At 38.8% G+C, this 13,026-nt stretch overlaps 1 protein-coding gene across 1 annotated transcript in view; it reads right to left on the bottom strand.

The window, feature by feature from the left end:
- Positions 1-5,567: 5,567 nt before the first annotated feature.
- KAT2B (lysine acetyltransferase 2B) overlaps positions 5,568-13,026 on the bottom strand; it is an 85,308-nt gene continuing 77,849 nt past the window's right edge. Inside the window, exons 15-18 of the mRNA XM_059664065.1 lie at positions 12,175-12,211; positions 11,859-11,922; positions 11,680-11,764; positions 5,568-7,637 (exon numbers count right to left, since the gene is read on the bottom strand). Coding sequence (XP_059520048.1) covers positions 7,444-7,637; positions 11,680-11,764; positions 11,859-11,922; positions 12,175-12,211 — 380 coding nt within the window. The 3' untranslated portion in view covers positions 5,568-7,443. The remainder of the gene's footprint in view (positions 7,638-11,679; positions 11,765-11,858; positions 11,923-12,174; positions 12,212-13,026) is intronic.

Below are 13,026 nucleotides of genomic sequence, written 5' to 3'. Positions count from 1 at the left end.
TTTTAATGCTATGTTTCCTCTTCAGCACTGTATAAGCTGTATCCCACAAATGATATATTATTTTCACCTTCATTTAATGAAAGATATTTTCTAATTTTGCTGTGACTTTTTGTCTTTTTTACCTCTATGCATTCTGGATAGCTTGTAGTGCCATAACAAGTTTACTTATGTTTCCTTCTGCTATGTCAAATATATTGATCCCATCCAGTGAATTTTTCACCTCTGGAAACTCCCATTTGGTTCTTTTTAATATATGGGGTGGGCAAAAGTAGGCTTACAGTTATAATACAATAGATAATACAAGGCTACAGTATTTCACATATTCAACTGTAAACCTACTTTTGCCCCACTGTGTATCTTCTATTTTCCTCCACATTGTACTCATGTCTTTTTTATATCCTTGAGCATACTTATGTTTATAAATGCTGTTATAATATCCTTGCCTGCTAATTCCACTATCTCATTCAGATCTGGATCAGTTTTTATTGGTCAATTTTCCTCTTATGTATACCTTTCTTAAGACATGACGTATCTACAGTCTCCGCTGAATGTGCCATGTGTTTAACAAGGTCTGTCTGCTCCAGTTTCTGGGTGTAAATGACTCCCAGCCCTGTGCAAGCTCTGAGAGTTGTGTGGCTTCTCGGTAATTACTCTTTACCTCACAGCTGTTCTTTCCCTAGCTTCGTGAAGTTTCACCCTACACATGTGCAGGTTAGTATTTCACTAAGACTTAGGGACCCCTAAGCAGGTTCTGGAGCTTTCTCTGCATAGCTCCTTTGCCTCCAGTACTCTGCTAGCAAATTCTAGCTTCCTCGAGGATTCTATCTTCTCAACTCAGTGGTAGTATTGGACTCCATTTGGATTCCCTCTTTTGAAACTGCCATGGGAAAGAAATATGGGCTCACTCTGCTGATTTTCCTTCTCTCTAGGCTCATGGCCCTATTATACCTGTTGTCCAATTTCTGAAAACAGTTTATTAATATACCAAGTCAAATTTTCTCATATTCACTTCCAGTGTGTGAACAAGTGCCATAGTAGTTATACCTTCATGGGCAGAGGTGGAAGCCAATGATTTACAGTGGGGCCTTGACTTACAAGTGTCCTGACTAATGAGTTTTTCGAGATACGAGCCGTCTCTCAGGCCGAATTTTTGCTTAGAGTTGCGAGCTAAAATTCGGGGTACGAGCCAGCTTTAGATACCGCACCGCTAGTTGGCGCAGCGAACGGCGCAGCGAACATTGCAGCGAACGTCACAGTGAACGCCACAACATCAGCCCAGCATCACGTGTCTCACTCGTTCACTTTTTGATTTGACATACGAGTAATTTGAGTTACGAGCTCCGTCACAGAACGAATTAAACTCGTAAGTCAAGGCCCCACTGTATTCTGCTTTGGAGTCACTGATTTTTATAAACAGTCATGCCTTTTATTGATTGCAAGAGAATTCTTAGTTTCTTGAATATTGCTTTTTCCTCTATTCTCTCCTTACACAACTTCTAATAATTATTCGATTTTGACTTAACTAAATTCAGTACCAGACACTGTCCTAGGCATTTGGGATACCTTGGTAAGCAAAACAAATATGCTGCCTGAATGGAATTCACATCGTTTTACAGCCTAACCTCTGTCTCTTAAACCCTTTTCCCTAGTTCTTTACCTGTGTTCTTTGTTTCATTTCATCAGTTCTATGTTCCAGGTCACGCATTCTGTCCTTGGGTGTATCATACATAGCCTATTTAGCCCGTTTTGCTATTTTTAACAATTATACGCACTTATTTTCTTTCAGAGTATTGATGTTTTCACATTAGGTGTCTAAACTTGGTATTTTTTTTGTTTGCTAACTTTTATGATTTGTTTGCTCATGCTTCCTAGTTCTCTATGAACTCATCCTTCATGGGACAAAAATTTGATCATGCTTAACAGCTTAACTTCCTACTAGTATTTCCCTTAGAGTCCAGTATTCTCAATATGACATATTATGGCACTATACCGTCTCAGACCATTCCTCTCCCTGTTGGGTTATCGCCTTAACGTCATTCTTGACTGCTTCAGGGATTTCTCGGCCTACACTGTTTCTGCCTGTCTGCCTCCAAACCTTGCCTTAGTTAGTGCCCATTCACATTTGCAGCACACAGATTAAGTCATTTCCTCTGGGAAGCTTTCCCTAAACTCCCACTTACCAGCTTGTCCCTTTTTCTTTCTTTTCCTCATATATGAGCGTTTATTCCAATACTGCCAGCAGTAGGGGAGAGCAGCAGATTATCCACAAGAATCTGCTCTGCAGCCCCCCGTTAGCCAGCTGCTTATGTAGGGGAGGATCGTCTCTTCCTTTTTATAGTCATCACTACACCCATGGACGCTCCAGAATTTCCTTACAGACAAGATCCTGTGATGGTACTCGTTTGAGGTTGGGGAAGGGAACAAGGGAGTGCTTAGGCAAACTTGAAGCTACAGATAGTGGGTAAGTATCTTAATTTTAAGTTGTATGTTGATGAAGCTACCCTTGGTACCACCACTGTAAGCTCTACCTTCCATTGTAGCTCTACCTTCCATTCTTCATAGTTGTAATTATTTATTCAATGTCTGACCTCCCCATGAAAATGTATACGACTGTGATGATCTTTTACTTGCACACACTCTAAGTTTCAGTAGCTCTTGTGGGCCTGTTATTAACGCCCAGGCTGCTTAGCAAGGTGTTTCCTGGCTTTCTGCAACCTGATCCACACAACACATCATCAGCCTTCACCCAACCTCATAGTAATCTCTCACCTCTGAATTCACAGGTGTTACCTTGTCACATGATTCACATTTCATTTCCAGTAATAGATTTAAGTCTTCAAAAGCTGGCAACTCATATTTATAAAATATTTTAAAAGATATAGGAGGGATATAGCACAAAGCTACAATGATGTGTGTTTGAGTGTTGAGAGGAGCAGTGCTGGCACACTTACTTTAAAGCAGTCTGTGGGAAAAAGATTTGAATTAGAGCTTGATCACAAATTTGTTATAAACCAAGTGTACTCTATCCAACTCTGAAACAGCCTACAGCAACCAAACCCAAGGACTTTCTTATAGCCCTTTGCCATTCTGTTGCAGATCTCTGTTCTCGCATATTTTAAAGCATAAATTAGATGCCCATCTATTAACTGTAGAAAATGGGAGGTTAACAGAGAACAAATGAATTTTACGAAGAGTCCAAGAACCAGGGTAACAAGTAATGAAAAAGTGCACAAAGTGAACATGTGCATTATTTTAAGAAGGTCCTTAGCTTCCAAGTTCTCCAAGCGATTTCTTTTAAAGAACTTTAAACCTAGATAAAGTAAAACTGGCAACTTTGGTTTAGCTCAGAAAGTCACACACACACACAAATTACACATGTTGTTTCTCATCTTTTAAACTAACTGCCAAGATTATATTGGCCTTCCCAATAATAAGAGGGAGCAGGAAAGTTAACTTGCTTTCCTTGCTTTTCTCTGCTCTGTTGAAATTATATTGCTCTTTAATAAACCCGAAGAAAACCTCCAGCTTTGTCACTGTTACAAGTTCCTTTTTTCACAAAACAAAAGATGCTCCCATGAAGAATCCAAGGCATAAATATCCATAAAATGCAATGGACTTTTCGTGATGCAAGAGTGTTCTCACCTCCTCAGCACCTTCTGTTTACTTTATTAAAGCTCTTTCTCCAAATATAAATGAAAACCTGCTAGCTTTCTTCAGTTCGTTTTTCATCTCTTTACCTGTGACATTACTAAACTATATATGCTCTGCCAATCTCCATCTTAACTTGTACTAATAGCACTGATACACCCAAAGGAGAAGGTGAATAGCACCACACCACCAAGAGCCTTAAGACTCAAGGAGAGCCATTGATTTCAGTCCCTGCCACCACTTTCCTTACCCCCAACCACTATCCTCTACACACTCTCACCTTTTTCTGCCAAGGGAAAAAAAAATGTTTAAATAGTCAAGAAATCTAAAAATGTTTCAATATGTGGGGGTTGGGGGGTGCGGGCGGAGAAGCCAACTTAATTACTACCTCTTGCCATTATGACTTCTGATATTCCAAAGTAGCTGCCCTCTTTTTCTTTGGGGTTTTTACTTTGCTAAAAGGAGAATGCTAGTTAAGGGGCAGAGCAGAACAGCTCAGAACATTATGGAAAATGCCAAGGGCTGCCACTAGGAACCCTTCCTTGTGCAGGTCTTAGACTCAAACACACACAGAGGGTTGGTCTGAAGAGTATCAGCTTAAAGGGGATGGATGACACATTAGTAACCTGCTCACAGTACCTCAGTCTGATCCTATTTCTACTTTTTAGGCTCCATAATTACAAATTTTGCTTCCAGGTAATATGAAGGCCTCAAAGTCTTCTTTCCCCTACCTTCTTCTAATGAGTACAACCAGTTTTTAATTGTGTATTGAATAATCAAAAAAATTAGAGCGATTTCTGACTGAATATATGGGGTGGGGGTGAGAGAGACTCACCTCCATTGCAGACATTTCCTTTCCTGTAGGAGGACATCCTTCATCCCCTGGCTTCCTCTGCCCCTCATTCATTCCTCCTCAGGAGGGTCTTGCCTAACTGGTGAGCCAGAGTGAAGAACTGGACTGGGTTGTTCTGTTCCTCCCTCACCTGCGCCTCTTCAGAACTGTTCTGCCTTCACACAGCACCATTGCTCTTGGCCGTGTACTGGGCTTAATGATAAAGGCCATGCCCTTGGATGGGGAGGTTGGTAGTGGTGCAGAGCTATTGGCGATACTTTATAAGAATGTCTACCAAGAAAATAAACTTCTACAAGATACCAAACAGTGCCTCGGTACGAAGCACCAAAGCCAGTCCAAGATACTTGTAACATCATTCTTCATTAGAAATCTAGATACCCGTCAAGGTTTTCTTAAAGTTGAGGCATTTTTTTTTCATTGTGAGCATTCTGAGTATCTCCTCACATTCTAGGATTCATTATCAGAAAGTCCAATATCCCCAGGTACATAAGCCATATTCTTCAATATACACTTTATTATTAATAAAGATATTTTGGCAACCATATATGCCTATGCTCTTGACTTCTCAGTTCAGAATTCAGAAGAGGAGAGCTTCTTGGTGGGTCCTCATATACCCCAACAGGACATAGCGTTATTTCCTACAGTCAGCTTTTTTTATAATAGAAGCTCATATGGGAGAAACGTAAAAATCAGCTGTATTTGTATCTCTCTGCTCACTCATCTGTTTCACTGATGCAAAGTAGAGGAGCTGGGGGGGATTTTTTTATTTCTAAAGCAGTAACAGTCTTCTTTAGCTGGACTGTATTTTTTCTTATTTAATGAGTGATGGTGGGCAAAATGCAGTGGACAACTCAGGAGACACAGGTACAGTAAGCGTCCCTCCTCCTGAAAAGCCCTCACTGATGAGCTGGAGATTTTCATGAAACTTCCCACAAATGCAATGCTTCTAAACATCTTCACAAAATGCGTAAGAACTAAGAATGAAGGATACACTCCTCGATCATCAACCAGATCTTTTTCCCCCTGTTAAAGTCAATCTGCTAGAAGAAGAAAACACACCACCAGATTTGAGAGCTTTTTAAAATATAATTTAAAACTATTTTGTACCAGTACAATATATTAATTTTACAAATGTAAAATTTTTATCAGCTGTTAAAGCATTTGCAAAAACCACACATCCTACTTCGGCTTTATTGCACAATATCTATAAGAAAATATTAATTTTTAAATTAGAAAACATAAAAATGCTTTCAATATAGAAGAGACCATCTGATTTTAAAGACAACACTCTATAAGAATGTCTACCCAGAAAATAACGAACTTTCACAGGATGCCAAGCTGGACAGATGCTTCGGCAGATCCAGTACTAAGCGCGGTGTAAAACCGGTCCAGGATACTGTATCCAAATTGTATCGTCATTCTTCATTAGAAATCTAGATGCCACTCAAGGTAGTTTCTTATACTTAAAAAAAGTTGAGGCATTTTTTCATGTGAGCATTCTGAACTTCTCTTGCCTTATTAACAAATAATACTTCCAATTTAACAGCCATTTGCAAGTTTTTTCCCCTTTATGCAGATTATCTCTGGCAATTGTTTTGAATGACTATGAACTGATCGTCTTTATTCGTTTATGCTGATAGAAAACATCAAGTTAAATACATTTTGAAAACCCAGTTCTTTACAAAAATCAGTTTATAAATGTGTGTCACAAAAATTAGTGTCGAGACCATCAAGAATGGACTTCAGTTGCTTTAGGTTAGTTGGTTCTCCCAGAGTCGGGATGGCAGATGTCCCACTTATCTATGTAGTGTTGATCAGGAACAAAATCCAAGCACTAGGATGGAATCCCAAGACAGAAAAATAAGGCTGTATGATGGGCTTTAGTGGGATATTACCCTGGGTCTATAAACCGATGTAGGTGTTAAAATACTGACAGCAAATCTTGGTGGTAATTTAAGTCACCTTAGACAATGAATATACACAATCTCAAGATGCAAAGGGAAAAATGTCCATACATGACATTATCAGTGGGGTGTTGTGTAGAAAAGAAACCCCTATTTATTAGAATAAGAATCCAGCATGTTTGATACATATATAGATTATACCTCTTTTCTTATTAAAGCATGTTGATTCAATTAAAAGTATTTTCAAATGTATGCCTTTGTGGCCCAGGAAATTGCCTTTTGGAACTTATGGCCTGCATAAGCAATGTCAAATATAATAGTATACGTTTGTGTAGAGAAAATAATTATTAAAATAGTGGTTATGCACTCACAAGTTTTTTGCAGGTAGATAGAATTATCAAAATCCCAGGTGCTTATTAAAAAGTTTGCATTATTTAGAATTTCTTCCTTAGGAATCAAAGCAGTTGCTTTTCTGGAACGGCATCTTTCAGAACTGCTCAAAGCACCTCACCTAGATGAGTGTTTTTGAAAAATATATAAAGTCTACAGTGAGACTTCAAACATCACATATTTCACCTTTTATGGGCTTTTTATCACATATCCCTTCCTTAGAAATCCTTCAGAAAAAAATAAAAATAAACTCTCACATTCCATTAGAAAAAAATGGAAACATTCATGGTCTGACTTTTCTGGATTCCCCCAAATCTTGGTACTATGTGCAATTTCCTCATATACAGGTTTTGAGGAAACCCCTGATCATCTCCTACTGAATATTCAGCTAATGGACATGCCATAGAAAATTGACATTAATAGTAGTAAATAGATTAAAATCTATTTCACAAAATAAAAATGTTCTATGACTTCCATTTAAATACATATCTGAAAAGCTAAGAGGAGGTTTTTGTTTTTCCAAAGTGCTAATACATTTACAAATATCTTCAACACATTATGTCCAATTTTTTGTAAAACTAAACCACCTTGCTTTAGGCACTCTGCTTGATGAGTTTCTAAGAAGCGAGGGGTGGCAGGGGTAGAGAATCACTTGTCAATTAATCCAGCTTCCTTAATCTTACTGAAGAAGAATTTCTCCAGGATATTGGCACATTTGTAGTATTCACTCTCAGGGGGGTTGTACTCTTTGCAGTTGGTGAAGACTCGCTGTAAGTCTGCCATGAATAATTTCTTAGACACATAGTACCTATTCTTGAGGCGTTCACTCATGGTTTTCAGATCTGCACAGGAAAGAAAATAGGTTAGCAATCTTTGACCCCTTTTGAACACTAGCTGACAAAAGTGAGACTGGGAAGGAAATCTTTCATCTCTTTCATCACTTAGATTACAGTTTTACCAGTCCAGTGCCTTTGTTTAAGAGAAATTCATATGATCAGGGAAAACAGTTCTTAAACCTTATGTTCTTTCTTTTGTGAGAGTTTCTTGGATAAAATCACAGCATTTTAACATGGAAGGGACCATTATTAGTCATCTGGCCCAACCCCTTATTCAGCACAAGAAGCTAAGTAGATGGGCAGCAATAAGCATGATGAACTGAGTACTGTCAGTTATTCATTCAGATTTATAGAGAAGAGGATTTATCTACATGGAGTAAGACAGGTGGAACATGTGTATTAAATCATTACTCAAAACAGAGTGAGTTTGTTTCACGAAAGTTGCAGTTGTCTTGGTGTTGCAGAGACAGAACTAAGTAGAGAAACTGATCATAAATACATCTGCAGATAAATACACGAGTGACCTTGCAGGTAAAATGGCTCAAATGAATTTAGTTTCATGCTCCATCAATGGTATAAGAATGACAAACTTCATAATCTATTTTCTAAAGCAAACAAGCCTTGCAAGACTATTGTAAAAAGAATTATTTTCCCAATATGTCTACTTGCTTTAAACGGTATTATTTTTATAAATGAACACGGTGCTTCATCTAAACTTGTAAGAATACAATGGGGCTTCGTTAATCCTCGGTCTCAGGACTGATTTAAAGAATTCCATGCAGATTAGAAGATGCTAACATCTTCCACTTATTAACATTAACTTATTAGCATTGCCTACTTATAGGTCCCTAGTTGTCTCTAAGCCTGGTTCTATAATTAAAATTTACATTAACATGGAAAAATAAGTCAAATTCACTAAAGAAATACTTCTGAATATCAATAATCCAAAATTCCCACTATATTATCAAATTTTCCAGAGGGAAAGAAACTTATAACCAAATACACTGGGATTATCATTTAATAAAATAGATAGATTTATGTGCAACATCCCCAAACTTGGAGAAGTTAATTTGCATCAAAATCCTAAATCTACCAAAAAGAAAAAATGGGAAATATCTATTTTTGCTTATTTCCTTTGACTCAATTAGAGTCATATCATCACATCTGAGTTCAACTTTCAATTTTCTTTCTTCTCTGACTGAAATAGTTTTGGAAAGTGAGAAAAAAAAAGTATTAAGACACACAAAGGTTCAGCAAATATTCCACTAAATGTCTCATCCTAGTGTGACTGAACATATAAAGATGTCTTCTGGTTTAAGAAAGAAAGAGCAATTAAATTGTGCCTCTCTAGATAAAATTAGATGTTTGCCTTTCTTCCAACTAAATACCTGCCACTTAAGATATGCTGCCAGACATAATGTCTTAGAAGACATGTTTAACCAAAAGAATAAAAGGGGGAAAAGACAATGAAACTTCCCCCCAAAAAAGTTTATCTAAAAGCTTTTCAAATTATTTTTTGGAAGGCAGAGGGTAAGAAGAGATGGGGAGAGCCTAAAATATAAAAGAAACAAAATAAGAACCATAGAAGTGTTTGGGCCTTTCTGAATAATAACAACCAATTCTGCATTATTTCCATATTTCCTTTCTATTATAAAGTGATAATAACATATTTCTCTAGCCTTTTTAGATTATTTCAGTTGACCAAACAACATAAATTAAAAAAGGTGATTAAACATCAGTAATTCCAAACATGGAGACACCATTAAATTAATCTATTTTCATCCCCACTCGCCCTCCCACCACCAACTTGGGAATTCTGAATAAATCCAAAAACCCTGCCTAGAAACCCAGGTGTGATAAGAAGATATGCTTGGGTCAGACTCTTCTGACAATGTTCCCTACATAAAACAGGTTAGATCTCATTCACACGGAAGAAAAGAGTTTTTAGGGCACAGGGAAAGAGAAGAAATGTTTTAGGGAAGAGCCAAGAAAGAAATGAGGAAAAGTAAAATTACTGACTTGTCAGTCTTATCCTTAAACACATGACCATCTTAGGGGGCAAGACTGCGTATTTTGCCCAGCACCTAAAGGCATCCCAACAAAATGATTGTAGCTCCACTAAAGAGCACCATTTACTGTGTTCGTTGACTTTGTCCAGCACACACCTTAGCCCACCACTGGTCTTACTCAGTGTGGTCAATTTCCTCCTCCTGAGCATTCAGCTATACACACAAGTGGGAAGCAATTGCAGAGGCTCACATGCTTCTCGGACTTGGCCAAGCAAAAGCCTTCGGGAAAGCAGCTGTGAGTAGACGATGACAGGCAAGCCCGCTGGACCTACCACTGCAGGTCTGCAGAGTGCACGTGGATGGGCTGGAAGAAAACTATTCTCTGCAAATGCATACAACCTCCCATGAAGGTTTCACAAAGGAAGTGGAAATGATCCCGAAGATGAGGATGCAAAGGTCAGTTAACTTTTGAAATGTACATAAAGGGTTTTCGCGTATTGTTTTACATCATGGAAAATATTAATTCCCAAATCACCTTTCCATTCAGAGCTCAAGACCCAGTCAACCCTCACTTTGGTTTTCATGTACTGAAATACACAGAAGCAAGGCAGAGAGAGATATAAAAAAGAAAGAAAAGCATATGGGTGCATGTCTTCTTTAAGGAGTAGAGACTACTGAAATCATTACCAGGACTATATAAAATGTTCATGTGAAAATGAATGCTACAGCCGAAACCGGTTTGGCTCAGTGGATAGAGCGCTGACCTGCGGACTGAAAGGTCCCGGGTTCGATTCCGGTCAAGGGCATGTACCTGGGTTGCAGGCACATCCCCAGTGGGAGATGTGCAGGAGGCAGCTGATCGATGTTTCTCTCTCATCGATGTTTCTAACTCTCTATCTCTCTCCTTTCCTCTCTGCAAAAAAATCAATAAAATATATTAAAAAAATATTTAATAAAAAAAAAGAAAATGAATGCTGCAGAAAACATCTACAAATACCTCTGTTATCAGGGAGCTACTGCATCCCTTTAACCCCTCCTTTCACACTTCAATCCCTCCTCTGCACCAGAAATAGATGACAGGGCCCTAACTGGTTTGGCTCAGTGGACAGAGCATCAGCCTGGGGACTCAAGGGTCCCAGGTTTGGTTCTGGTCAAGGGCATGTACCTTGGTTGCAGGCACATCCCCAGTGGGGAGTGTGCAGGAGGCAGCTGATCGATGTTTCTCTCTCATCGATGTTTTTAACTCTCTATCCCTCTCCCTTCCTCTCTGTAAAAAATCAATAAAATATATTAAAAAAAAAAAAAAAAGAAATGACAGGTAGAAAAGGGACAGAAGACACAGGCTCTCTCCAAAAAAATGGCCACACAACCGACTGAACACCAAATTGGTTTAATTTGGGGGTTCTCAATTCACTCAATCATTCCTTTTAGTATGCTGCAGGCACAGTGGCAATTTCCACAAGTCTACATCTCTAGTGGTGTTTTTGATTGTTTGGTTTTGGATGTGGGACAAAGCTTAAAATAGGAGTATAAAGAGTGACATTAATAGTATTCATCAAGAGCCTAAAAAATCAAGGACTGTACTAACTAGGGTTTCTCCCTCTGAAAGTACAGCAAACAGCTTCACCTAACTTCTCTTGCACCGTCTTCAAAAATTCTCAGACTCGAAATTTATCAAGAGGACAACCTGATGTTTATCCATTTGCCACGGGTAGAATATAAGCGAGGTTATGTCCGAACAGCCAGCTTCAGACCTAGTGCTGTCCACAGTCCCCACCTGGGCTTCTGCGTCTAATACGCTGGTGTGTGGGCTCTCAGATAGCTGCAGAACGTTTCCCATGAACAGAGCCACCCACTTCTCCTTTGCCATCACTGTTCCTGACATCACTGCCCTCCCCGGTACATGGGATCCCACCGCCCATCACACACACCCTACCCTACGACTGAAGAGTACAAATTATCCTCAGTAACCATTTGTCCCCCACACCACCATCCAGAGAGTTTTAAATCTATACTTAGAAAATGTAAAATGGCATTACCCATGGGGAACCTTATAACTTCATAATATCCCGGAGCTTCTGTTCTCTTCACAGGTTCCATGAAGGGCCAAGCGCTTTGATGGCTCTTGGGGAAAGAAAAAAAGTAAAGTATCAAATATGGAAATTCCATGTGAGACATCATTTCAAAATATTGGCAATAGGTGAATGAAAACGCCCACCTTCACCTGCTGGAGGATGCTCTTGAGCGTGCTGTAGAGCTGGTCAGAGTCTTTGGGCTCTTTACTTGAAAGGAAAAGAGTGAACAACAAGGGACAACGATTAGTTTCTTACCCTCTTGCCAGGTGATTCCTATTCAGCTCATTTTTACAAAAAAACTAAAACTGGATTCATTCCTGATTTTTTTTTTTTAATGAAAACTGAAACCCAATAATTGTATGGATGATTACACTGGGTTTGCCCATTTTCTCTAAGTTATTGGGTGGGGGTGGGGGAGGGAATCACTTCCATCATTATCTTCTCACCCATCACACTTACCTTTTCTCTTTTCCACTCTGTTTCCAGCCTGTCTCTCCTATATGACAATGAAATAAACACTAAATGAGAACTGCTTTTGGCAAGAGAATAACAGTTAACACTTAACCAAAATGCAATAAATCGCAGCTATGCCTTCATAAATCTGTCCCTGGGAAGACACTGAAATTAACTGCAGTCCGGTACTTTCGAATATGGCTAGCAGCACAAAACGTTTCCAAGACTAACAACACTGCTCAATATGTTTTTTAAAGAAGGAACTCCAACCTTTCAAAGAAAATCACAAAAATTACAAATGCCCAGTACTGTGGGTATGTGTATTTTTTAAACTCTAACTCAATTTTTTGCCATCACCATGTGAAAGAGTTAGGCTGTTATTTTAGGTCAGAACAAAGTCTGTCCTAGTCTCTATTTTATTTGGCGCCTGCTTGTAGTGCAAGACGGTTTGGTGTAGCAGAAAGAAAACATAGTCTAGAGTCCAGTAGACCTGGAGTTGATTTCTTTTTTATTTTTCCTAATATAGTTTTATTGATTTCAGAGAGGAAGGGAGAGGGAGAAAGAGAAACATCAATGATGAGAGAGATTCATTGATTGGCTGACTCCTGCACGCCCCACAATGTGGATCCAGCCCACAACGTGAACATGTACCCTGACTGGGAATCAAACTGTGACCTCCTGGTTCAGAGATCGATACTCAACCACTAAGCCATGCTGGCTGGGATGGAGTTGATTTCTTGCTTTCTCCTTAAAAGCTGACTTACCCTAGGTAAGTTATTTAACCTTTTGGCTCTCAATGTATCAATCTATAAAACAGAACTCTAAAAATTAGGTGATATTATCCCATAGAAGAATGTC

Source organism: Myotis daubentonii, chromosome 14 (assembly GCF_963259705.1).
Source record: "Myotis daubentonii chromosome 14, mMyoDau2.1, whole genome shotgun sequence".
Classification (NCBI taxonomy): Eukaryota; Metazoa; Chordata; class Mammalia; order Chiroptera; family Vespertilionidae; genus Myotis; species Myotis daubentonii.
This window is presented reverse-complemented; position numbering and strand designations above follow the sequence as displayed.